Source organism: Zingiber officinale, chromosome 1A, assembly GCF_018446385.1.
Source record: "Zingiber officinale cultivar Zhangliang chromosome 1A, Zo_v1.1, whole genome shotgun sequence".
Lineage (NCBI taxonomy): Eukaryota > Viridiplantae > Streptophyta > Magnoliopsida > Zingiberales > Zingiberaceae > Zingiber > Zingiber officinale.
In genome coordinates, this window is record NC_055987.1 from 139,146,345 (window position 1) to 139,170,538 (window position 24,194).

The 24,194-nt window shown below is 37.3% G+C and overlaps 4 protein-coding genes and 1 long non-coding RNA gene across 12 annotated transcripts; 2 read left to right on the forward strand and 3 right to left on the reverse strand.

Moving 5' to 3' along the window:
- The first annotated feature begins 660 nt into the window (after positions 1-660).
- LOC122035367 (pre-mRNA-splicing factor CWC22 homolog) lies at positions 661-8,768 on the forward strand. Of its 3 annotated transcripts, XR_006126967.1 has the most exons (11): positions 661-853; positions 972-2,083; positions 2,172-2,294; positions 2,371-2,437; positions 3,021-3,124; positions 3,226-3,328; positions 3,414-3,715; positions 4,924-5,229; positions 5,309-5,663; positions 8,175-8,278; positions 8,348-8,768. XR_006126967.1 is itself a non-coding variant. In XM_042594781.1 (10 exons), the coding sequence occupies exons 2-9, from the start codon at positions 1,004-1,006 to the stop codon at positions 5,651-5,653; spliced, it is 2,430 nt and encodes an 809-aa protein (XP_042450715.1). In that variant the 5' UTR covers positions 661-853; positions 972-1,003; the 3' UTR covers positions 5,654-5,663; positions 8,175-8,768. The 3 variants fall into 3 exon arrangements, 2 of the variants coding, with proteins under 2 accessions (XP_042450715.1, XP_042450721.1); XM_042594781.1 differs by having other exon boundaries at positions 8,175-8,768; XM_042594787.1 differs by having other exon boundaries at positions 976-2,083; positions 8,175-8,768.
- A 4,324-nt stretch (positions 8,769-13,092) lies between these two features.
- On the reverse strand, positions 13,093-14,700 carry LOC122010287 (annexin-like protein RJ4). Of its 2 annotated transcripts, XM_042566769.1 has the most exons (6): positions 14,546-14,700; positions 14,325-14,470; positions 14,030-14,245; positions 13,718-13,936; positions 13,563-13,652; positions 13,100-13,480 (listed from the first exon to the last, which is right to left on the reverse strand). In XM_042566769.1, exons 1-6 carry the CDS (start codon positions 14,619-14,621, stop codon positions 13,283-13,285), a joined length of 945 nt encoding a protein of 314 aa, XP_042422703.1. In that variant the 5' UTR covers positions 14,622-14,700; the 3' UTR covers positions 13,100-13,282. The 2 variants fall into 2 exon arrangements, with proteins under 2 accessions (XP_042422709.1, XP_042422703.1); XM_042566775.1 differs by lacking the exon at positions 13,563-13,652 and having other exon boundaries at positions 13,093-13,480.
- Positions 14,701-14,998: 298 nt separating this feature from the next.
- Positions 14,999-18,238, reverse strand: LOC122035430. Of its 2 annotated transcripts, none has more exons than XM_042594810.1 (4): positions 17,873-18,238; positions 16,771-16,946; positions 15,676-15,865; positions 14,999-15,485 (listed from the first exon to the last, which is right to left on the reverse strand). In XM_042594810.1, the coding sequence occupies exons 1-4, from the start codon at positions 17,958-17,960 to the stop codon at positions 15,262-15,264; spliced, it is 678 nt and encodes a 225-aa protein (XP_042450744.1). In that variant the 5' UTR covers positions 17,961-18,238; the 3' UTR covers positions 14,999-15,261. The 2 variants fall into 2 exon arrangements, with proteins under 2 accessions (XP_042450744.1, XP_042450745.1); XM_042594811.1 differs by having other exon boundaries at positions 15,001-15,482.
- Positions 18,239-18,259: 21 nt separating this feature from the next.
- Positions 18,260-22,659, forward strand: LOC122035456. Of its 4 annotated transcripts, none has more exons than XR_006127025.1 (5): positions 18,260-18,394; positions 18,489-18,514; positions 19,550-20,030; positions 20,126-20,427; positions 22,526-22,659. It is a non-coding gene; the product is annotated as an uncharacterized LOC122035456 (long non-coding RNA). The 4 variants fall into 4 exon arrangements; XR_006127027.1 differs by having other exon boundaries at positions 18,273-18,394; positions 18,492-18,514; XR_006127024.1 differs by lacking the exon at positions 18,489-18,514 and having other exon boundaries at positions 18,267-18,394.
- Positions 18,824-22,995, reverse strand: LOC122035386 (putative respiratory burst oxidase homolog protein H). Its single transcript, XM_042594799.1, has 15 exons — positions 22,608-22,995; positions 22,076-22,238; positions 21,953-22,001; positions 21,742-21,855; positions 21,250-21,666; positions 20,777-21,163; positions 20,600-20,695; positions 20,390-20,505; positions 20,219-20,321; positions 20,047-20,135; positions 19,814-19,964; positions 19,595-19,738; positions 19,380-19,508; positions 19,231-19,309; positions 18,824-19,148 (listed from the first exon to the last, which is right to left on the reverse strand). Exons 1-15 carry the CDS (start codon positions 22,993-22,995, stop codon positions 19,039-19,041), a joined length of 2,535 nt encoding a protein of 844 aa, XP_042450733.1. The 3' UTR covers positions 18,824-19,038.
- Between the last annotated feature and the right edge of the window lie 1,199 nt (positions 22,996-24,194).

The window sequence follows — 24,194 nt, forward strand, 5'->3', positions numbered from 1 at the left end:
GAGACTTAGCCGCGGCATATTATTATGAATTTTTCTTATCATTAATTTTCTCTGGTTGTTTTATATAAAAAAATATAGTTTTCTTTAGTCTTATATCTTAGAATTGACAACACTATGATCAAAAAAGCTTTTATAAATATTTTAGGCTTAAAAAATATACTTTTCTTAATTTTTTTATTAAGATAAGTATAATATTAAATTAAATTAATTTTTTTCATAGGAAAGTGTATGAGTGACATTCGAAAATCCAAACAATTCGAATTTTTAAAGACCTAAATAATTCTTTAGTATTTTTATACTAAAATATTTTAATTAATATAATTTCATTATAAAGGGTCAATGTGATTTCAATATATTATATTTTAATTAATACTTTAATTTTGATAGATGCTATAATAAATTAAAATAAAAATATTTTAGGGAAAAAAATATATTAAAATATATTTTAAAAAGGGATGTATATTTTTAAAAAAGGCCCTTGATTTTTACCGAATTTTTTATATGTTTCCTGAGGGGAAGGTTTATGTTATGTCATAATGAATAACCACACAAGTCTATCCGACACAACCGTATACTAACCCTCGCCAAACGGTACGGCTCAGAGACACCGGCTCACGGCCTATAATTTGACGTTGCGTCCGGCCGGTTCAGTCATTATCGCCTTAAAAAAAAAATATCCAAACCGTCACGAAGCTTTTTCTTGATTCCTCCTCGCGCCGTCGCTTGCGTTAGGGTTTTTTTTCATCTCTTCCTTCTCGTCGCCTCCAAGGTACCTCTGACACCTCCGGTCGATTTCTTGCCTTCACTTTGTGCATATTCCGGTCCGTCGGCGTCCCTTCTCGTTCCAACTACGGTACGAGATTTCGTTTTTAAGTTTGCTTTTACATCTGGGAAAGATCCAACATCCTCTCATCCGAATCTTTAAAGTGGTTCGCCTGAATCCTGAGGCAGTTAATCTCTGTTTTTTTAAGTTAGGAGCTGTGTATTCGTCCGCGGATTCCTCATGGCGGCCGGTTACTCCGACGATTCCTATTCCTACGACAGCAGAAGCAGCCATCGAAGTCACGGAGCTGTCGCCGTGGGTTATGACCGTCGGAACGGCTACAGTCCACCAGGTGCTAGGGATTCGAAACCCTTGCGTCATCTTGAGGAAAGATTGAGGAGCCGCAGATCTGATGGGAGGCGAGAGTTTGACAACGAAGAAAGCGATCATGAGAGGAGACGGAAAAGAAGGCGGAGCGCTAGAGATAGCGAGAGCGACGGCGAGATGAAGAGGGAAGGGATGCGGCGTGTTGTTGATGATGAGGACAACGGGGTTGATAAGAGGGACAGGAGGCGGAGTGAAGAGGACGAAGAGGAGGGAAAGAGGGAAAGAAGGCGCTCTGAGAATGTAGACAGGAGTCCGCGGAGACGTAAGCATGAAGATGGTGGCAGAGTCCGTGATAGAGATGACCGCCGCAGGGAGAAGAGAGAGGATAGTCCACCTCGGAGACGAGATTGCCGCTCAAGAGCACGAAAGGGTACCCCTCGGCGTGAAGACAGTGAAGGAGAAAGTGATTGGTCGGATAAGGAAAAAGGTACACGAAGACGGGAAAATCACAAGGAACGCAATGAACGCCATGAAGAAAAACCTGCAGAGGGAGATAAGTTACCTAACCAGGAGATAAAGAAGCTAGATAGTCAGCCTCCACCTATGCCAGATTCTAACATGGGAAGGACGGGGGGTATTTACATCCCTCCTCACAGAATGGCGCAATTGATGCGAGAAGTGCAGGATAAGAGTAGTGAAGCTTACCAGCGACTGAGCTGGGACGCTCTCAGAAAAAGTATCAATGGTTTGGTGAATAAAGTCAATGCTACCAATATCAAGAACATTATTCCTGAGCTCTTCTCTGAGAATTTAATTCGTGGAAGGGGGCTTTTCTGCCGATCATGCATGAAGTCTCAAATGGCTTCTCCTGGATTTACTGATGTATTTTCTGCATTGGTTGCAGTCGTTAATACTAAATTTCCAGAGATTGGTAGGCTTCTTGTGGTGAGAATTGTCTTGCAACTCAAGAGGGCTTATAAAAGGAATGACAAGGTAAGAACTTCTCTTTGATCGTTTAGTTCTCGTGTTTTGATCAGATTTAAAACAGTTCTTATATTATTTTGATGTTATTCCTTTGCAGCCTCAACTACTTGCTGCAACCAAGTTCATTGCCCATCTTGTGAATCAACTGGTGGCACATGAGATCATTGCTCTGGAGCTTCTCACTATATTATTGGAAAACCCTACAGATGACAGTGTAGAGGTAAATATAGCATGTTATTTGACATATTTTGTGCTTTTCTTGAATTAATCTTATTGTTTGGTTAATTCTTGTTCAGGTAGCTGTTGGATTTATCAAGGAATGTGGTGCATTACTTCAAGATATTTCACCTCAAGGACTCCATGGTAAGTTACTCTTCTTCTACTAAAAAAATTGTAGATTTAGTTAATTGTTGCATGTTGGTATTTTTTGCACTATTTTTAGTGATTGGTCTTTTGGTCATTAGGAAGTATATTTGTACTCGATCTTAAAGGTGAACTAGTTAGGATGTTACCTGAGAAAGAAAGGCAATTAAATAAATAAATATTATCATGAATAAATGTTACTAAAATTTGAGTATAAATAGTTTTCAGATATGGGGAATGCTTATAATGTATTATAATTTCAAATTTGGAGAAGGTTTTTGGATTAGCGCATTAGATCATATTGCAATTTGCTGAGATTAAACCTGTCAATATTTCCAACTTCTTAACTCCTTTGACGTGTTATAATAATACTCATTTTCCTTGTCATATGACTATTAAACATATGCTTTCTCAAACTACAACATTCTGCTTTTTATCCATTATCTGTATATTAATTGCTTTTGAAGTGTCACATTCCATTTTACTAAATGCTTCTGGCAAAATATGGTTGCCTGCAATCATATTTTGGGTCAGTTCTAGTCAGTGCTGTTCTTACCATCACAAGGTTTACATGTTAATGCAGGTATCTTTGAACGTTTTCGTGGTATACTTCATGAAGGAGAAATTGATAAAAGGGTCCAGTTTCTGATTGAAGGCCTTTTTGCCATACGAAAAGCAAAATTTCAGGTAGAGTTTGTCAACCTAGATGCTTGAATGTGCATATTTGTTGGCCAACCTTGATATATGCTAGTGGCTGAAGTATTTCATTTGATCAAATTGTTGTTCAGGGATTTCCTGCTATTCGTCCAGAACTGGATCTTGTTGAGCAAGAGGACCAATTTACTCATGAGATATCACTTGATGAAGAGATTGATCCGGAGACTAATCTTGGTAATAGTGTTGGATTGAAATCCTTTTCGAAGATCATTTCACATTTATAAATGAAGCTCTCATAATTCTTTCTCTATCTGTGCAGATGTTTTTAAGGCAAATCCTAATTTTCTTGAAGACGAGAAGGCATATGAGAATCTGAAGAAAACCATTCTTGGGGATGAGTCTTCTGATGATGAAGAAGATTCTGATGCAGCTTCAGAGGATGAAGATGAAGATGAAGAAGAATCTGAGGAAGAGGATGATGAGATGATGAAGATAAAAGATGAAACCGAGACAAATCTTGTCAATTTGCGAAGAACTATATATCTTACAATCATGTCAAGTGTTGATTTTGAGGAGGCTGGACATAAATTGTTAAAAATCAAACTTGAGCCTGGTCAGGAGGTAAGTATTTAGTGCTGGATATTCTTTTGATCTATCATATATCGCCATGGTTATCCTTGAAATTCACTCAGTGACTAAAATTTTTAATCATTACGTTTTCATGATAGGAGGCTGTTTTTGTGCATTTATTGGTTGGTTGTACAGTGAAGCTTGATGCCTTTAGCATATTTCATTTATAATAGGACTCTTCTCTGACAAGTATTGTATGCAATTGAATGAACTAGTATTTCCATTTTGAAGTATTGATTGCTTCAATTGGTTTACTAATCTAATACATATTTTTTATGGTATAATATAGACCTAATTATGATTCAATTATCAAGTTCTAGAATGCTAATGTTAGTGTTTTACGAAAGTATTGGGAAAGAAATACTAGCTTCACTCAGTTGATGTGGAATGGCAAGTACTAAATTACCTTTGTAGTTTATAAACCATTTTGTTAATTGTGATCCACATTTTATTTAAATTGAGAAAGAAATTGTGTATGTAGTTTGTGCCCATTTATTCAGGAAACTGCTCCTATCAGGAAGTAAATAGACCCTAAAAGTAAGGCCATGTCTTAGAAAGCAGTCCATGTGGTTCCATTTAATATCACAATAATACTAGCTAAGATTTGAAGTTATACTCAAGGAAAATTCTGCTAAAAGTTTATTTGGCCATTCATCATTTGGTGAAAGATATCATGAAGCGACAATGCCATGAGCTATTCTTCATCAACACAAAAACTTTTATCAAGATTTCAGCATTGATGCAAAATGTGGACGGACATTTCAAAGCTTCTTTAGGTTCTCAAAACTCATTAATGATCTTGAACAAGATATACAAGGGGAAGTGGAAAATGGTGCATTTTGTTTCAACCATGGTATTTAGTATTTACAATGACGACAACACAATACTTTGCATTTTCTGTTTTGCATAGTTTTTCTTCTTTTATCAGTTTCTTAATTGAATTTGCTTCCTGTACATGCTTTTAGTATTGTTTGCTGTATTAGCTGTAGGGAGGTGTGTCAAAATTTGATCTTTCCTCTGTCTCTGGAAAGTTAAGTTCATGTTCATATGGCTGCTAAATGTTTTCTCATGTGATACCTTTTTCATGGCATCTCTTTTAACTTGTTTCCATATAATATATCTCATATCATTTTTGTTTGACATCCTTTTAAGAGTTCTTAAAATAAATGGACTTATTATTTTATTTTGTTTATGCACAGATGGAATTATGTATTATGTTGCTGGAATGCTGCAGCCAAGAGAGAACATACCTACGATATTATGGTCTTCTTGGGCAGAGATTTTGCATGATTAACAAAGTTCATCAAGAAAATTTTGAGAAATGCTTTGTTCAGCAATATTCTATGATACATCGTCTTGAAACTAATAAATTGCGCAATGTAGCAAAATTCTTTGCTCACTTGCTTGGAACGGATGCACTTCCTTGGCATGTGCTTGCTTATATACGGTTGACTGAGGAAGACACAACTTCCTCTTCTCGAATCTTCATTAAGATTCTCTTTCAGGTATGTGTAAATTTCAGTGTAATAAGTTTGTGGTATCTAGTTGAATCTTCAGTATTTAGTCATAAAATTTTCATTGCAGGAATTGTCTGAGCACTTAGGAATTCGTTTACTTAATGAGAGACTCAATGATACTACTATGCAAGATTCATTTGAGTCTATATTTCCCAAGGATAACCCTAAAAATACAAGATTTTCCATCAACTTTTTCACATCGATTGGGTTGGGTGGTATCACTGAAAACCTGAGAGAATATTTGAAGAACATGCCAAGACTAATTATGCAACAACAAAAATCAGTAACTGATTCGGAAGATGAACCTGAAAATTCTAGCGACTCAAGCTCCCAGTCAGATTCTGAGTCGGGATCTAGTTCAGATGAAAGTGAAAGGAATAGGAGACGCTCCAAGAAGCAGAACAGGAACTGAATTATATCTGGTGAACAAACTATTTCCTGTTCTTACACATTCTTTGTAATTTGTAAAATATAGCTATAACTAGGTTATTTTTACTCTTTTTTTTTTAAATGTGTTAGTTTGTCTTGATGGCATTAGCTGTAGTGCTTTAGTAAATCTTTTGTCTCTAGAATAACTGAGTTTAATTTGTTTGTTAATTTGATTATCATTTGGGAAAACCCATATTTATTTTTTGATTCCATGTTTAACGGTGTTCAACAAAATGCAAATTACCTTGCCTATTAAGTTGGTATCTTAGAACCATCATTTGAGCATATACCAACATGGCAAAATGCTATTAGATCAAACATGTAAATACGAGGTTTATGAATTTTCTAACAAGTGCTCCCATTGAGCATAACTTCATTATCATTCTCAATCTTCATGTGACTTTTATTTTGGATATCTTAAATACCACTGAGCATCATATTCCATGAATAATAATGCGGTTTAAAGATATGATTAAGCTTGTTTGTTAGTGGTCATGGCAAATGTTTTGCAGGTATGTACTATTTTTTAACATTTTCTTACCAAGCCATATTGTAAAACATCTTAGAAATCTTAAATCAAATTTTACAACAATAACCAAGCCTTATCCCACTAAATGGGTCGACTATATAGATCCTTACGCTCTATTCCCTACTATATCATTTATATTTAAATAAATTTTATCTTATTTTATTGTTGCTAACCAAGTCTTTTTTTAGTCTTCCTGGTTTGATGTACATATTTGTCATTTCACATTGCCTAATTGGGGCATTTATTGGTCGTGTAAGTATATGTCCATACCATATTAAACACGTTTCTCAAAGTTTTTTCTCAATAGATGCAACTCCGTTTTTCTCTCTAATGCTCTCATTTTTTGTTCTGTCTATCTTCGTATCTCCACACATCTATCTTAACATCCTCATCTCTACAACTTTCATCTTTTGCTTATGTGCTCAAGTCAAAGCTCAATATTCAACGCCATATAATATAACAGGTCTAATCATTGTTTTGTAGAATTTTCCTTAGAGGTATTTTACGATCACATAAAATACCTGACGCTAGTGTCTATTTCAATTATCCTGCTTGTATTCTATGTAAGACATCTCGCTCAATTCCTGCATTTTGCAAAAAATGATTCTAAATACTTAACTCGTCATCTTCTATGTTACCAATTGTTTCATTACGTTTAATGAAGGGGAGCCTTGACACAACGGTAAAGTTGTTGTCATGTGACTAAAAGGTCACGGGTTCGAAACCTGAAAACAGCCTCTTGCAAAAAGTAAGGTAAGACTGCGTACAATGGATCCTTCCTTGAGACCCCGTATGGCGGGAGTTTCGTGCACTGAATTGTCTTTTTTTTTTGTCTCATTACGTTTAATATTGTTAAATTTAAATTTCATATATTGTCTTTACTCTACTAAACTTAAAACCTTTCACCTTTTCTTGCCAAAATTATAGTTTAGTATTTACTTATTCACACGTCTCATCTATCAAAATAATATCATGTATAAATAACATGCACACAGACAGTGTGTTGGATGTGGGTTCGTTCATGAATATTGTAAAAAGTTAGGAACTTAGATCTTATTCTTGATATAATTCTATCTTTATTAGAAATGCTTCAGTATTCCACCTGAAGTTTTCACTCTAATTGTTACATCCTCATATATATTTTTAATTAGTTTAATATATGCTACACTAACACATCTTTTTAATATATGCTACGCTTCCACCTGAATCCTCTATATAATTTTTCTTGAGATTATTATAAGTTTTTTCTAATTCAATGAAATTGTAATATGAAAATATTACAATTTTTATAAGTTTCTTTCTCTATTCTCTTTTCTCATGATAAAACATATATTGTCCTCGGCCATCTGTATGTAGGTGCACTTGCTTTCTTTATATCTTGTCTTTAGGTGATAAATTATCCTTAAGTTTTTCAAGTGCATCTTTCTTCTTGAATATTCGAAGTTTCAATCGTCACCACTCACCACTATTTTCTCTTGAATTTTATTGAGATTTCGTTTCACACCTTTTTGTCTCCACTTCTACTACATCAGAGGCAACACCATGTTGTTTATTCACCATAGTTGGCAAACTGACCTGATCCTGATACAGATTGACCAAATTGATTGGCTGATCTTTACTGATTTCTGGGGCACGTATCTACCTTGATTGTGTAGTGGTGGATGTGATCTTGACTGTGATCTTTTGATTTCTTGATCTAAGGAAAAAAAACAGTACCATCCATTCTGATGGATTTTTTGTTTTTTGGTATGAATTATCAAGTTGTTTTCACAGCCATTGTATTGTCAACTTTTGCTGTCACTTACCATAGTTTGCAGCTGACATTTAATTTGCTCAAGTCCATTCGTAATGGTTGCTTGAAATGCTGAATATAGCAAGTTCTGTTATACATGTAACGATCAGTTCTCTTAGAATTTGATACTTGAACAATGCATCTACATTCCTTTAATAAATTCATCCATACCTTTTTGATCAGATAACTGAAAATGGAGTGGAGAAGCTTATATCTTTTTGTGAAGTCGTGGGAAGATGGATGCGAGCGATGAGTCAAGAGGGGGTGTTCTCCAGATACTATTGATAGTATGTTATATCTTAGTAACTGGAAATTTCAGTCGGTTATCTGATTTTCTGACCAATTCTTCCATAAAGGAAGAAGACGGCGCTTGAACTGCTCAAGTGAGGATTACAGTTAGAGAAGGATTCTCCATGAAAAGTCCATGCATCAGATTTTGTCATCACGCAACGGAGCGTTGACCTCAAATTACCCCTCAAAGTTTAATATGCTGTTTGTTTTATAGATGCCTTGCTGAGGTATGATCGTGTGGTGATGTTATTTTCTGATCGGAGGGATTTCAGAATCAGCAACTTGCTTGTAGGGTAACATATGCTTCAAATTCGTCCCAGGAAATGGCCATTGTAATTTTCATACTAGAGAATTTGGATATTTGCCTAGGCGTTTGGTTGATTCGCTATAGTCGCACAGCGAAATGCGTGCTTGTGATTTCTCATTGTTCTAGTTTTGCAGTAATCACCGGTCTTGGATACTAAATTTGTTTGCAGATTTCTCCGATGTTCTGAACGAGTTTCAGGATCTCATAGTGAAGTATTGTGCTTTCTATGTAAAAGACGAATCACACCAGACAACAAATCATCTCGTGACAATGCTTTCAGGACCAGATTGGCCTTTAGTGTTTTTTTATTAAAAAAAATCTTTTTTAATTTCAAATTAAATAAAAATTATTGATTTGGTAGAAGTAGAACACAATGAATTGGCACAAGTATGAAGATCTTTCTTTTACTCTTTAAATTTAAGCGAACCAAGAGTTATTTGATTCCATCATTTACCAATTCCATCTTCTTTTCGGTTGAGATCCTGTTTCAAAATTGACCGAGCCAACTGCATCTCTGTCCGTCAGTCAGGTCGAGCCTTCGTTTTCCTCTCGGCTTCTTCCTTTGGATTTGATTACATACACCTTGTCCCTAAGGCTTAAAAACGCAGATTAATCCAGGGAGTTTTGAAACAGAAGAAAAATAATTCAGAGAGAAAAAAGTTGTAAGGCATTGGAATGAGAAAAGTTTAAAACTCACATATATATGATAATGAATATGAAAACTGTTAAATTGTAGTAAAAAAAATTAATTATGTTCCTTCCAGGCGACGAGGGGAGATAAATTATTAGATTAATTTATATCCGCCAAATGATTAGAAGTGGGAGTTCATTTGCGTCTATCAAAAATTAATTATTTTCCTATTAAAATAAATCTGTATCCTTTAATATATGCAAACTGTTAACAAAAATAATTAATCAGACAGGGTAACAACCTGGGATGACCGGGGCCCAGTCCCATGGAAGTTTCCCACCAACCGTCAGGGTAAATCGGAAAGCGCTCGCAGCAGGCAGATCAAGAGCCTAGCATCATTTAGTTACGTGACCCATTTGGAGAAAAAATTCTTACAAATTCATCATAGCTAGAGCTTGAATCACGAATATCTGAGTGACAATCTGAATACTCTGTTGTTACACCATAGCCCCGGGGGCTATATGCGAACTGTTAAAGGACATACAATTAGTATATCATGTACCTGTAATTTTGCCTAATAATTGTATCCCTGTAACTATTGTAGCAAGCGAGTATGTAGGCTATATTACAGATATGGGTAAAACATAAATCCATTATAGTTGCAATTTGCAATGGAAGAGAGCTGGAAAATCATAACAAAACCTATCGATGTTTGTAATATATGAGATAACTGCAGCTCATGTAAAGAATCAGAATCAAAATGAAAGATCTAGCTTAGCTTGCTTGTTAGTGCCAAGAGAAGTTATTTTGTTTTACATATTGGTTAAACAGTTTGTAGTAATCTTTCTAACTTAACAGGGGTACGAAGGTTATTTGCTCACTGAGAATATATTCTTCCACGACTTTTATCTAGAACTTTGGTCTTGATTCTATGGCGGTAAATAAGCCAAGTTGAGTTAAGATTTGAGATTGTCAAGCTTATTTATTTGACGGGTAATCGAGTCTAAGTCTAGCTGATTCTAAAATAAATTAACTCATTTTAATGATTGTTTAAATTTGATTTAGTTTATTTTTTTTTATGAATTTGAGTTTTGTTATTGAGCACTCAATGCAAACTTATTTGATTATTTAAAATTTTTATTTTTTTGATTGGTTATTGAGTTTGATAATTCAATTTTATTTATTCATTTTAAATACTTCTTTGTTTATTTAGTGCATTAAGAGTTTTATTGATGAACATGATTCGTGAACATTATTTATGAATGTTGTTTACGAACATTGTTCATGAATATTAACAAGCTGAGCACATATGTGTTCAAGTTTGTTTGCTTAATTCAATGAATTGTTCAAGCTTATTGATCTTATTTGAAATCGAGAAAGATGGAGTGCTAGGTAGGTGGCTCCGCTGTTGACCGTGAGAAGACTCTGAGTTGGCTAGGGATGACGTAGAACGATTCCTTCTACGTATACCACAGAGAGACCAAATGTAAACGTTAGAGCGAGAACCAGGGAGGGGTCTCTGGTATAGGCACTCCAACGATCAAGTCAGAACTGTGGCAAAAATTGGAGAAGAAGATGAATAATAGAACAATAAATGAGTGTGATGTAACGTAAGTAAGCGTAAGTGAGCATACCTAGCAAACGAAGAGAGTCCTCTTTTTATACTGACCCTCATAACCTCTACAATAATGAGACGTCAGAGAATGTCTGGTGTCATAATATATTGAATAAAGGCAAAGGTACAATTACCTTTAGAGAAAGGTTCCATTACGTGCATATGTCAGGGTAGCAGAATATTCCCTGACGAATGATTGTAATTCTATAATAAGTTGTTATGATTTTCTAACACTGTTGTCTCCTGGAAGAAATCCAACCGGCCTTGTAGCCGACCGGTTGCATGTTGGAAGACTAACATATGAGAAGTGAGAAGCTTACTCCCGTAGGTATGACCAACACTTTGGGCCAACCAACCATATGCTGTGAGACTTGCCCCTGAAAAGTGAGGAGATGAGCTCTGGATGTCCGATCGACACTTTGGCTGATCAGCTATATACTGTGAGATTTACCCTTAAAAAGTGGGGAGCTGAGTCCTGGAAGGTTTGACTGGAACTTTGGGTCGACTGACCATATGCTGTGAAACTTGCCCTTGAAGAATGAGGAGCTAAGTTTCAGAAGCTCTGAATGGTTCTTTGGGCCGACCAACCACTTGCCCCTAAAAAGTGAAGAACTGAGCCCCAGAAGATCCGACCGACACTTTTGGCCGACCAACCAAATGCTGTGGGACTTGCCCTTGAAGAGTGGGAAGCTAAGTCCCGAAAGGTTCGATCGACTCTTTTGGTCGACTGACGATATGCGGCCTTGTCGCTTAAGAGTGAAGAACTAAGTCCCGGAAAGTCCAACCGACACGGCGACACTTTTGGCCGATTGACCATATGCTGTAACACTTGCTCCTGAAGAGTGGGGAGTTGAGTCTTGTAAGGTTCGACTGACACTTTTGGTTGACCAACCATATGCTGTAAGACTTGCCCTTGAAAAGTGAGAAGTTAAGTCCCGGAAGGTTCGATCGGCTCTTTTGGCCAACTGACCATATGCGGCCTTGCCCCTTAAGAGTGAAGTACTAAGTCTCGGAAGGTCTAACCGACACTTTTAGGCGATTGACCTTATGCCGTGGACTTGCCCCTGAAGAGTGGGGAGCTAAGTCTCGGAAGGTCCAACCAGCACTTTTGGCTCACCGACCACATGCTGTGAGACTTTCCTTTGAAGAGTGGAAAGCTGAGTCCCAAAAGGTTCGATCGACTCTTTGGCCGACCGACTATATGGGGGGGGCCTTGCCCTAGAAGAGTGAAAAACTGAGTCCCGGAGGTATGACTGACACTTTGGGCCGACCGACCAGGGGAGCCTCGCCCCTGAGGAATGAGAAACTGAGCTCTGGAATGAGGTTGCATATGAGAAGTACGGGGCTAAGTCCAATAAGGTGAGTGGTATGTCTAACTACGCACATCCTGACCACTTCCTTAACTTTAATTATCATCTCATCTTGACTTTAACCGTTACCTCATCTTGATTTTAATTGTCATCTCACCTTGACCATTGACCTCATTTTACTTTCAAGGTCACCCATAACACTCTATATCATTTATTTATTTATTTAATTGATCAACTATATATTAAACGAATATAAATAAACTCTTATTAACTCTTATTGAATCCAACATCAAACTTAGACTTATCCATGAATATTTGGTTCAGCACTACTTTCTGTGCCCGTGTTCACTGAATCCGTCCCTTGCGAATTATTCCAAGTAGACAGTAGAATGGACGAAAAATCCAACCATTTCCTATGGTCAGGATTTGCACTCTGGAGATTTTTTCCCCACTTAACATAGACCTGATCACTAAGATTGTCCCACTACTTTAGGTAGACCTTACATTCTGTAAAATCCTTTTGACAAGATCGATTGTGTCGAATAGAAACCTCCTTGTCCATCTCTTCGCTTGTATAGTTTGCTAAATGGATCCATCGCTTTGTTTGCATGTCTTGGTAGACAAAACTCATCACCTCCATCTTTAGCATCCATCAAGGTATGTTAATATTAAGGTTCTCCCAATTATGGCAAAAGATGAATATGTTCGCTCCTAACGTTCCTGTCAATTCGTCCCAAGATCAATACGGAGGAGATAAATCACGAGCGACTACTAGCCTTTGGAATAGCAACTAACACATAAGGGAGGTATTTATCTCGATTTTATCGAGATTCGAACCCCAGATCTCATTATAGCAATATCTCATGTGCTAACCACTAGACCCATCCGAAGAGACATATTAAGGTTCTCCCAAAAACATAGAAACTATTGACAGAATCAATATAATATTATTTTGATTAAAAAACAAAGAAACTAGTAATACTAATTAAGATAGGAAGAACTTGTCACGTACTCATTGTACCATAACCCAACTAACACGATCACCCATCTCGACTCTCAATTCTTCTTCACTTTTTCCGACACTATTAATATTTAATAGCAAGAGTTCTGATGAAGTAATTAACTAGACATTCATATTTAATTCCCTATTAAGGCAAGCAGAAAGGCCCTGTAGTCCCCTGAAGTCTCGTTGCCAACTGCATCTTCCAGTGTGACATTGGTCCTCTCATAGAACTTCTCTTTGATCAGCTTCAAATCCTTCTCTGCATGCATCACAACTATCCGAGTGAGCGCATCCTCATCAGTATTTTTGCCGGAGACTGCTCCTCGAAGAACCTACAAATCAAAATTCATCATCTAATCAACACCCCAAAATGGACTTCAATCAATATTGCTTTTCATGTTTCTTCCTACTCACCTTTACAAAGTACTTATACGGCGAGACGATACATCGTATCGCCGTTCGCAGTGCGTGTGCAAACTCATTTGTAGGATCAGCAGCGAAAGCCTAATCAATTTTTACGATCACTACCCAGTTCATCCTTAAAAAACAGAATAAATGACTGTTATTACCTTTGTAATAGAAACACCATATTCATCTTTGTAATGGTTAAACGTAGCACGAAGTTGTGCCTTGCTTCGAGTACTCAAAATTCTGATGATTTCACTGTGGTCGAAGCTGCCGACGCCCTCCTCGATGGCCCCTTGGATTGTTTTAGCTTCCGAATGCGCTAAGCCCATGTCGATCTCCTCTCCATCGTATCTGTATGTGCTCACTAGTGCAACCAAGAGCTGCGAGCAATTGTCGATATGAACACTTTAGTTCATTTGTGCTCATCCAAATCAAATTAATATCGAAAGAAACGAACAAAAAAAAACTCCTACTTGACGAAAATCCCCAGCAGCATGAGCTGCCACATCTTCTTCCAAGCAATGTTTGTAACGAGCCTGGTAGGCGTCCTTGACTGCCAAGAGTTCCTTGGGGGAATTCACACATGCGATTTCGATGATCACTTGATAGTCGAGTTTCTTCTTCAGCGCAATCTTTGCCATCATAGCCTCCCGTTCGATCGGCTCGAAGATCCATCGATATACAGCTCTCTAAAAGGAATGCCGAGAATTAATGGGAGTCGATCAAGATATGCAAAGAAAAAGTATGAAAGGCTATGTAGATGGCTACTTCGAAGTCCCCTGTTAATTCTGATTCAAGTCGTTTGATGAGATTCTCGTTGTGCTGCTCCTCGAAAGCCAATCTTATTTGGTTCCTTTGAGCTGCATTTCTATGTGCTAATACGTCGATTATTGCTTTCTCATCAGTTCCCCATCCTAAAGAATCATGAGCAAGATCGAGATTAAGTATACAAAATAAAAAAATGGAAATCACTGACTGACGAGAACTACCATGGCAAGCCTTCCAGATGTGCTCGGCGTCTTCATATGGAGAAGGAACAGGATCAGGAAGCGTGAAAGTTGCCATTGATCTACCTCTTGGTGTTTCTTTCTACAGAAATTCTGATGAGAATTTATAGAGGATGATGCATCGACTGACTTAACTGAACGTTTGAGGACTGGCAAGAAAATGCCAGGAAACGGATACGTTACGGAAACTTTTTTGCTGGCAATTAGATTAAACAGAAAGCTATGTGTTAATGCTTTGCCTGTTCTCATTAATTTGGGAACTGCTTCGAGTAGCGTTACGCGTACAGGTATTGTTGTGCTGTCCGAGTGTCGTCGTTTACTGTCATTTGTCCGTTTCATTCATTTAATTCATTTTTCTTTAGTCTGAGATTCAATGATGGCGATTGTTCTAAAAACGTTCCTGAATTTCAAGTTTTGAACTTCATTAGATAATTATGAGGATACGGCAGGTAGAGTGGGGGAAAAAAAAAGATATTTAAGGATGCAAATAAACCATGTTTACAAAAAAAAAAAAACACAGGCTATCATTGATTTCCCTGCCTAGCAAATTCAAGAGAATTTTCCTTCCTTCTTCACAACTACTGAGTAGTTCTAGCAATGTTCTCCTCAGATGTAGATGTCCTCGGAAGCTTTTGTCGCACGATACGACGGTGCTTGTCCTCCGAGAATGGCTCTGGCGGAGCAACAGCTGTGTGTTTTTAAAGTCCCAGACCAAGTTCGTTTTCGATGTCGTCGCCATCTTCGAATAGTTTCAGAAATCGCGCTTGGTCTCGTTCTCTTTTTCTCCTTTGCCAATATTTGTATGCAGATACTACTATAAGAGTGGACATGATGCAGATAAATACAGTGATTATGACTATACCAGCAACCAGTTTTTTGTTGTAAGGGACTCCACTTGCTTTGGGGGGTTGAGTAGGATCTACTAAGGGGAAAAATCAGTATGGAAAGACACAAATAAGATCAGAAACAATTTAGCTGTGGTAAAAAGTATGAATGAATTCTACAGTTGTGCAAGTAATCGACGAAGAACAATATTTCACAAAACGGAAATATCATTATGCTAATTGTGAGAATAAGTATTCCTTGTATATATTGAGGAGCAGGATTCTTACCGTGGGTAGTTTTGCATTCATCACATTCCAGTGTGGCATTGAATTCTTTTGACTTATAATGTATGGATATTCCAGTAAGAAAATCATCTGGGCAAAGCTCCCATTCGTCAAACACATCATCTGATTTTAATCTGTCGGACTCATACAAACCGCATCTCTTGCACTTGTTATGTGACAGCACTGTCAACGGCTGAAACAAAAGTATATACTAGAGTTACTATTTCAAAGACAGATAAACAAAATTGCTACATAGGTCTCTTTAGACGTGCACATTAGCTGGTTAGACAATCAATTTGGATCTTTTAGACGAGTGGGTGATGGATTTTGGTAAGTTTGAAGGCATTTATAGAAGAACACTTCGGTTAGAGCACCCTTTTGACGTTTTTAAGAAAAAGGGCGCCTCATGTATGATATAAAAAACACAGTGCTCCTTTGTTTTTTCTTTTCCTTAATTTTTTTCTTACCTCTACTTCTATGTATGGCAAGGCAAGCTGAGAGCGAATAGGCTAATGAAACTTTACCATTTCATCCAGGGACCAAATCCTAGCAGACAATGAAACATTAAATCTTAATTTTCACTGAACTATTAAACATTGTCGAATGGACCATCCATAAGGATATCTCACTAAGGATGTCAACAGTTTGGATACCTATAAATTGGCTCCTATACAAAATGCAAGACAAAATGAACCTCTAAAGGTAGACAAGCTACATTAAATTAGCCCATCGTGAGAGAACACTTCCAATTATATCTTCAAACTGCAAAACTTCTAAATAATTCATATTTTAAAATCATTTTTATCGACTAAGACACTGAGTGACACCTACTCCTAATTACAACCATGCAAAACTTTGAAGAAATAAAGAATAGACCAATGATTGCAGTTGTATTTTCATACTTAATTACTTTCTCGTGCTTCAACCTGTAGAAGTAAAGCTGTTTTGTCTTTCAAGATTGCAAACATAGCGCCTTTTAATATATCGGATAAGATGAACATAATAGCTTATAAATGTAAGACTTGACCAATATCCAAGAAGATCCATAAGTAAGATATACAGGAGATTGACAATTTAAGAAAGAAAAGAAATGCTGACCTGCCAGGATTCTTTGCCTTTGAAATTATAGAAAAAATGTCTCTCCTTTACATCAGGCAAAATTGTTTTGTTCTCTCCTTTGCAAAAGAAGTAGATTGTTGGGTGTGGAGCAAGAAACTCATGAGTGTTGTAGATCTGAATTGATCTGAGTATAATAGCCCTGGTTGAGAAACTTCCTGCAAACAAAAAGAAGCACAACGAAGTTGAAAAGCAAAGGAAGATCAGGAAAACATTAACCATATAATCAAAATGACTTAATGGATTAGTTTATTACTAGTGATATAGCTTTGCACAAAGCACACACTTAAGCCCAAGTTAATAATAACTATCTCATCTAAACTTATAAAGACTCTCTATTGGCTTGCAATTCATTATATGAGAGTTAATTGGGGTGTTACAATCTCCCCTATTTAATAGTTGATCATAATAGTCAAGATACAAACTTTAACTCATAGTTTAGAATCATCCCTAATCGTTGGTATCTGAGGGCAACCCTTTCTAAAGCCTTACCATGCCTTGGAAAAGGGCTTAAACCTAATTCAATAATAGCTAACTCATCTAATCTTATAAAGATTTTCGATTAGCCTAAACTCAGAGACAAGTTCCAAGATTCACTAAATCAAAATAAATAATGATTTGTCCAAGCCATTCCAATAGTCCAATTAGCTACTGATTTGGGAGAAGTCTTTCCAGAAGAATTAACATCTAATTCTGTTTTCTAGTTCACATGGTGTAGATAAACCACATTTATCATTAATCATCCAGATTAATATTCCACCCCACTTTTGGCTTCCATTCTCCAGAAAAGAAAAATGGAAAAACAAGTTGCATCTCTTGGTTTGATATATCTAATCATAATGTCAATCAGCAAGTAAAACACTAGGTTCATTAACTATCAGCATTACAGTCTGGCCCAAAATTTAACTATCAAAGGCACATGCGAAGAAAGAGCCGGGGCACGGATGGCCAGCATCAAAGGCAAATTATTGTACTGCACAATGATCTTGGAAAATAAATGACACGTCTCGATGGTAAATCCAGCCATCTAGCCACACCATGAGATAAATTCATTCATTGAGCACGATTTGAGAGACTACTCTACCTGGGATGGAGCAAAAAATGAGAGATGCAATGAGAAGAACATTCCCTAGTGAGACAGCGGAAAGAAGCAGATACCGTCGTGTCCTCATACGTATCAATCAACGAGTTGAAAGAGCACAAAAAATGGGATTGCAAGATCGCGACGCAGGGAATGAAGAACAAAGCGAAGATCCACATATTGAGGAAGAAGGGAGCAGAAGTAATTCCAAATGACGGAGCCGAGGTGGACCCCATGTGTGGTTAGGAACTTTTCAGGGCGCCATTTTGATTTTTGCCCCTTGCTATTTTCAAAAATGGATTTAATGCCCAATTAGATCGGTAATGTTACGAAATGGCCCTTTAATCATCGTCTGTCTATTTTGCCCTCACAATTTTAAGAAATGCCTTCTTGGTACGGTCATATCCCGGCCGATCGAATCTCCTTCCGGAGCCACCGTCGCCGACTGCCTCCCGTCTTCGGTACTCCGTCGGGCGCCGCGCCCGTCCGCATCCAGTCGAGCTGCCCTAGCCATCTACTTTCCTGGTGAGATGAATTCGCTGTATTTGTTGGTTGATTTGGGACTTTGAGTCTCATCTTTAGCAAGTCTGACTTGTTGGAAAATATCCTCCGAGCCCAGCAGTCTCCTTCTTTGCTGTAAATACTGTAAGTATGACCTCGTCTTGGGGAACAACGGATTCTGCATTAGATGTGTCGATCATTGTTATTTAGTTCCTCTTTGACTTGAAGATCGTTTCTCCTCTTCAAACTATACCTAAAAAACTATAATCGTTTACTTAGTGACAACTTGTTTAAATCATTTAATTGTATTGAGATATGTCCTTATGAAAAAATTATCAAATTGTTTTGTAAATTGTTGCTAAGAATTAGGCAATCTAAAAAGGCTAGTCTACATTTCCCACCTAATACTTACTTGAGATTGGTTACGGAATCTTATCTATCTTTTGAGATATATGTTGGGTTTAATAACTAGTAATATTCAAATCAATCACAACTTAACATCTGAGATATTTTCCAGCCAACTCAATAAGTTTCTTCCTTTTCCTTCTATGCAGGCCAATTGCTAGATGTACTTACAACAATCACAACTTTATTATGGATTCTTTTAAAACATCTGAGTTTTTCACTCTTTGAATTATCATACAATCTTGTATTTCTAGAGTCCTTTGCTAGAAGTTCTCCTTGTGGAAATCAAAGCGGGTCGTTGTGTCATGGCTGAATTCCATTGAAAGATCTCTCAGTTGTTTTGCGAGGTTTGAGGGTCCACAGTAGAAAACACCTGTAGTTCCAAATATGTAAAAATGCGTAAGCAATAGGAATATCGGAATATCTTAGTATCGGTTTAGTTGCAGAGAGCTAACCTATTGAACAGGCCTTGTGAGTGCTTGCTAAGTTGGAGAATACTTTCCTCCAGTTTGGTCTCGCGAAGTGTGTTCTTATCTGTCAATTTCATGCGTCAGTCAAAATGGACATATAGTTTCTATTGTTTGAACAGATCTAGGGCAATTACCTGACTTCCAGATACAATATCAATTCCGCTTTTTGCGTATTGAAGTGACTGAACCATTGCAATGATAGCAGATCGAACATCACCTTCTTCGTAAACACTTGTCAAGTAGTTATGCATTTCGATGACATTCTGATAATGCACTTACTCTCATCAGTTTTTTTCTTCCTCAGAAAATTAACAAGTAAGAAAAGAAGTAACAAAGGGTTTGGACGTACATTGTGGTCACTTTCTGCAACCTCATTCATGACACCTTTAAACCATTCAAAGGAACCTTGTTCCCGGGTCACCCAATAGAAGTAAGCCCTTCCTGGACCATCTCCATTGTTGGTTTCATTCTGTGAAGTTTTACTTTCCATTTCCTGCATTAATGTAGAGGTTATGAATGCTGGTTCATGTAAAAGAAGTTTCCAAAACCACTTTGGCTGGATATTTACTTTGTTTGATTGTGTGTTGTTTAAAATATCCCTTAATATGCTGATAAACGGGGTTGCCCCAATTCCCAGTCCAACAAGCAAAAGAATGTCATACTTTTTGTAATCTTGAGCAGGTGCACCATAAGGCCCATCGATGAAGATCTTTGGAAATCTTGCATGACAAATGTAATTCATCTTCAGAGTTTGGTTACTTCGGAAAATCTTGTAGAGATAACTGGTGAGCAATTTTATACCGTGTATCTTGAAGTTCAATATCTGCTACGATGGTTGTTTCCAACCTAACTAAATTTGCCTTTTTGGACTTAACTTCAGCCTCACAAGCCTGTTTCAAAGTGTCATGTTATTCTTGAAATGTGGATATAGATTTTGAGGAAAAGCGAGAACACATCAATCTTCTAATCAAACCTTTCCAAAACAATTTCTGAGAGCAGTTGTCCAGTCTCCCAAGGAGCGGATGTGAACACTCAAGTAGTCATCTCCTGGTGCTGACGTGATCGAGAAGGGATGCCTAGTAGAATCAAAACAAAAGTTAAATAAAAGGTCACAGTTTCTCTGTGAATATGAGATCAGACGTACCATTCGAATGGTGATATATCTGGACACTTGATGAACAGGTACATTCCACTATGATACTCGAATCCTGGTGGCTTTGTCATATGGATTGAAAGTACATTACCTGGATATATTGCTGCCTGTTTATCACATGGAAGGAGTTTTTTTTTTCATGATTGACTCATCAGATTTATTCTTCCCTAAATCTTTAGTTGTATATGATGAATAGCTTACCTTGATGACATCCACCCGGAAGTTGTTCTCACGAATTTTTCGAGTAAGTCTCTCGCAGGCATAAAAGAGGATAGGAATTGTTAGATACATCCATGTCTGCATAATAGGAAGTACCAATTATTATTACAATTATTTCTGGAGCTAAAATAACTTCAATCAGAAGGAGAAATGACATACCGTCTTTTTGTACCATTTCTTGGTGAGGAAAATGAAGTAGGAATGAAGTACGAGAAGAACATACACCAATGCAAGAAGATGGTGGGCATACCAAAATGAGTTGAATCCCGCTAAATTATGGAGTGGTGATGGCAACTTCACGACACTTCTTCTGAAGGAATGTGTTGCCAGTGTGAAAGAAAAGGCCATTATGATAATCATGAGGATACCAGTGACTCCTGGAATGCTGGCCAGTAGAGATGGATAGGTCGGTTGCTTGTGGTTGAAATATGGTCCCAATGTCGTCATGAACTTTGGTTTTGGACAAGTTATCAGTCTTGGGAAGTCGCATGTTACATGTGCAAGAGTATGCACTGCTGCCCCTATAGCTATAGCCGTCGCAATGATCTGTAGAGATTTTTTGCTTAGCATAAAGCATGAGCTATAAATAAGCAAAGCTGAAGGGCATTGGCTAGTGAAAATGGCTCTAATACCTTGTGGAAATTGATGTTGTCGTCAAATGGGAAAATCGAACCAAGAGCAGTTTTTCTGAGTCTTGTAAGTGTGTTTCTGCAAACAGGGATGAGAATGAGAGCCATGTTCAACTTCAGGGTTTCTGCTGCTGCCTTGGCTATGCAAACACAGTAGCCCATTACTTGGAAAGCTGACCTCCTCCTGTACTGTTCAAATTTCCATGCTGCTAGTGCTAGATTCACGATTATCCATAGCGAAAGAACCCAAATCCTCTTCCAATTTTCATACATAAAATCTGTGGCCCTTCTAACAAATTTGTTATCTCTTTTGTATATCTTTGGCATCATTGATTTTGCAAGCCCATGTGACCGTCTGAATGTTCTCTCAGATCCTTGGGAGCTAACGAGGCCTTGAATCAAAGTTTCCAGCTGCGAAATCTGTTATAGAAGTTTGTACATTACTCTGCGTCGTCTACTAGATCTGTATGGCTATATAGATTTCCATTATGTTACCTCAATATAGCCATGGTTGTAAGGGTCTAGTTCCTTCATGACAAGAGCTGCATAGGTCGCAGCATGTGCTTTGAGTTTCGAAAGTTTGTTTGTTGCGGCACTCAGGATGATCACCTGTCAATGACATCGATTGTATAATCTGGTGTCACATTTAAGCAAAGAAGCATTCTAGGACATGAAGTCTGCCGGTTAATTAGAAACTACCTCCTACCTCTTTGACCTCATCTTCAGTGAGTTGTCCATCTCCATTGTTGTCAACCCTTAGGCCATATGAAGAGATAAAACTATGTCAAATGGATGTTACGATATCATTAGCTAGAAATTAGTATAGTACATGTCAAAGAATATCCGTAGTCGAGAGTCGAAGTTTTTGTCTGTCATTTCTTTCCAGAATTCATTTAGCTCTTCTTTAGTTATTCCAGATGCAGGATCCAAATTCCTTCGTCTTGCAAGAGCATCGTATAGCTTCCCAGAAAACTCCTTTGAATCAGCCATACCTAACAATCATCAAATTAGGCTTATAAACTAATGCATGTGTTGTACATTCTAATGTCACCTCTAATTCTAGCTTCTTATGCTTTGCTGCAGTATAGTAAAATCAGCCTACCAATGTACTTAACTAGGTAAAATCTTCAACCTGTACCATAAAATGATTTGCAAGAAGAGACTTTGTAAAAATATTGATGATTTATTCCTCAAAAAGTTTATAGAGTGTGTTGATCTTCTCTGATTTACGTGCTGAGATAACTTGAAATACTCATATTCTGTGGTTACTTTTGTGCAGGAAATTGCCGTATTCCCAAATAGAACTGATTTTGCAAGTAAAAGCAACACATGCATGAAGAATTAAACAAAGAGCCAGTTACCAATGCAAGGTCCAAAATTCTCCTTCTGAAGCCTGCCGCCCACTGCAGATTTTTCAAATCGCTTCTCGATCGTATGCCAGCCTCCCTTCCCTGCCAAAGTCTTGTCGAGGAACTTGATCTGAGCACCGGATATAAACCCTCTCGTCCTACGATGTTGATGCTTTTCAGTGCCAGGCTTCGGGGTGATATCCTGCAGCTCAACGTCAGGTTCAAGCACAAGATGCTGGCCATGCTTCGGGGTGATGCCCTGCAGCTCAACGTCAGGTTCAAGCACAAGCTGCTGTGCTGGAGCTGATTGGTCTGGTTCTCCATGAGAACTAGTAGCATGGAGCTGGTGTGCAGAATTATCGATCTCTGGAACATCCACAGGTTGATGCGGCGATTCCATCTCTGGATGAAAGATATCCTGATGCAGCGTGCTGTACCCTAGCTGCTATTTAAGTCTTGCAGAATGGTTTGAGCACGTTGGATAACCGTGGTGCATTACAAGTTACAATCGAAAGTAAAGATGAAGATTGGTATATGGAAATGTCTAGCATTCTAACTGTCAGTGTTAATTATGATTTTGTGCGTTGGCAGCGCTTGGAGATATCTGAGTGGATGCAATCGTATTGTGGAGCGGTGTGTCTAATAGCAGTATAACAGGTGGTGCGCTCTTGATGATGTTGATAGCTCAACTTCGCTTTGCTGTCCACAATAATTGTTCAAGAGATGGTCCCTGCGATGGACTATTGGACTTTTAAACCCTCCAGACTTTCGAATTTATCGGAAATACTTTCGGATTTATTTTCATACGACCGAACCGATCGTATTAGTTTGTCTGAACGGTTGGGTACCCTCATTAAAAAAATAACAGAAATGCATCAGTTGCACGGCAAGTGTTACCGTAAGTTTTTTTTTTAATTATTATTTTAAATTAATATTTATTTTTATAATAATTCTCTGTAGAATATTCATTTGTCATCGTTATCATATAAAGGTATTCATTGCCACAGATTATCAAATTGCATTTATCCTTTTGCATGGACTTAGTTGAATAGAGCAATGATATTTTAAATTTGCACTGAAAAATGGTATAGTGGTTAAACTATCAAGTAGTTAATTAGATGTTTAAGAGTTAAAATTAATTGAGATTCAGTGAGATAACAGTTCTAAAACGCTAGTTGCTAAGATGAATTTTCATGAATACTTTTTTATTTGCTTTGATAATCGGTAAAAAAAAATTTATAAAATCGAATCGATCATCTTTAAAATTAAGCTACTTAAAGAATTAGATATCTGAATTATTAAATAATAATAATATTTTAAATTTAAATGGCAGATATGACTTGAGCACGTGTTTGGTGATGAGTGCTTATCATCGAGAGATGGATTGAAGTGTCGTCTCACCTATCGTCCATCTGCAATGTTTGCTGAAACATTATGTTCATTTATTCCTACAAATTTATGCCAATCTGTGCATAATTAACCCATTAGAGACCTCTTAATTTGGTTAAAAGGAACTTGATGTTTAATCTTCATCCAAGTATTATGCAGACGATTGTGTGTAATTTCCAACTATGTAAATTGTTTTTATAAACTGGCCTG

What these genes read in the sequence shown, in the direction of transcription:
- LOC122035367 (XM_042594781.1), top strand. Translation starts at nt 1,004, where the DNA reads ATGGCGGCCGGTTACTCCGACGATTCCTATTCCTACGACAGCAGAAGC. An exon ending in TTCACCTCAAGGACTCCATG is followed by an intron (nt 2,438 to 3,020) that starts GTAAGTTACTCT and finishes ATGTTAATGCAG; the next exon opens with GTATCTTTGAACGTTTTCGT. An exon ending in TACGAAAAGCAAAATTTCAG is followed by an intron (nt 3,125 to 3,225) that starts GTAGAGTTTGTC and finishes ATTGTTGTTCAG; the next exon opens with GGATTTCCTGCTATTCGTCC.
- LOC122010287 (XM_042566769.1), bottom strand. Translation starts at nt 14,621, where the DNA reads ATGGCAACTTTCACGCTTCCTGATCCTGTTCCTTCTCCATATGAAGAC. An exon ending in CTGCTGGGGATTTTCGTCAA is followed by an intron (nt 13,937 to 14,029) that starts GTAGGAGTTTTT and finishes AATTGCTCGCAG; the next exon opens with CTCTTGGTTGCACTAGTGAG. An exon ending in ATGGTGTTTCTATTACAAAG is followed by an intron (nt 13,653 to 13,717) that starts GTAATAACAGTC and finishes AAAATTGATTAG; the next exon opens with GCTTTCGCTGCTGATCCTAC.
- LOC122035430 (XM_042594810.1), bottom strand. Translation starts at nt 17,960, where the DNA reads ATGAGGACACGACGGTATCTGCTTCTTTCCGCTGTCTCACTAGGGAAT. An exon ending in CATTTTTTGCTCCATCCCAG is followed by an intron (nt 16,947 to 17,872) that starts GTAGAGTAGTCT and finishes TTTTGTTTGCAG; the next exon opens with GAAGTTTCTCAACCAGGGCT. An exon ending in AAGGCAAAGAATCCTGGCAG is followed by an intron (nt 15,866 to 16,770) that starts GTCAGCATTTCT and finishes CTTTTGTTTCAG; the next exon opens with CCGTTGACAGTGCTGTCACA.
- LOC122035386 (XM_042594799.1), bottom strand. Translation starts at nt 22,995, where the DNA reads ATGGAATCGCCGCATCAACCTGTGGATGTTCCAGAGATCGATAATTCT. An exon ending in ACAACATCAATTTCCACAAG is followed by an intron (nt 21,164 to 21,249) that starts GTATTAGAGCCA and finishes AAATCTCTACAG; the next exon opens with ATCATTGCGACGGCTATAGC. An exon ending in ATATTGTATCTGGAAGTCAG is followed by an intron (nt 19,310 to 19,379) that starts GTAATTGCCCTA and finishes TGAAATTGACAG; the next exon opens with ATAAGAACACACTTCGCGAG.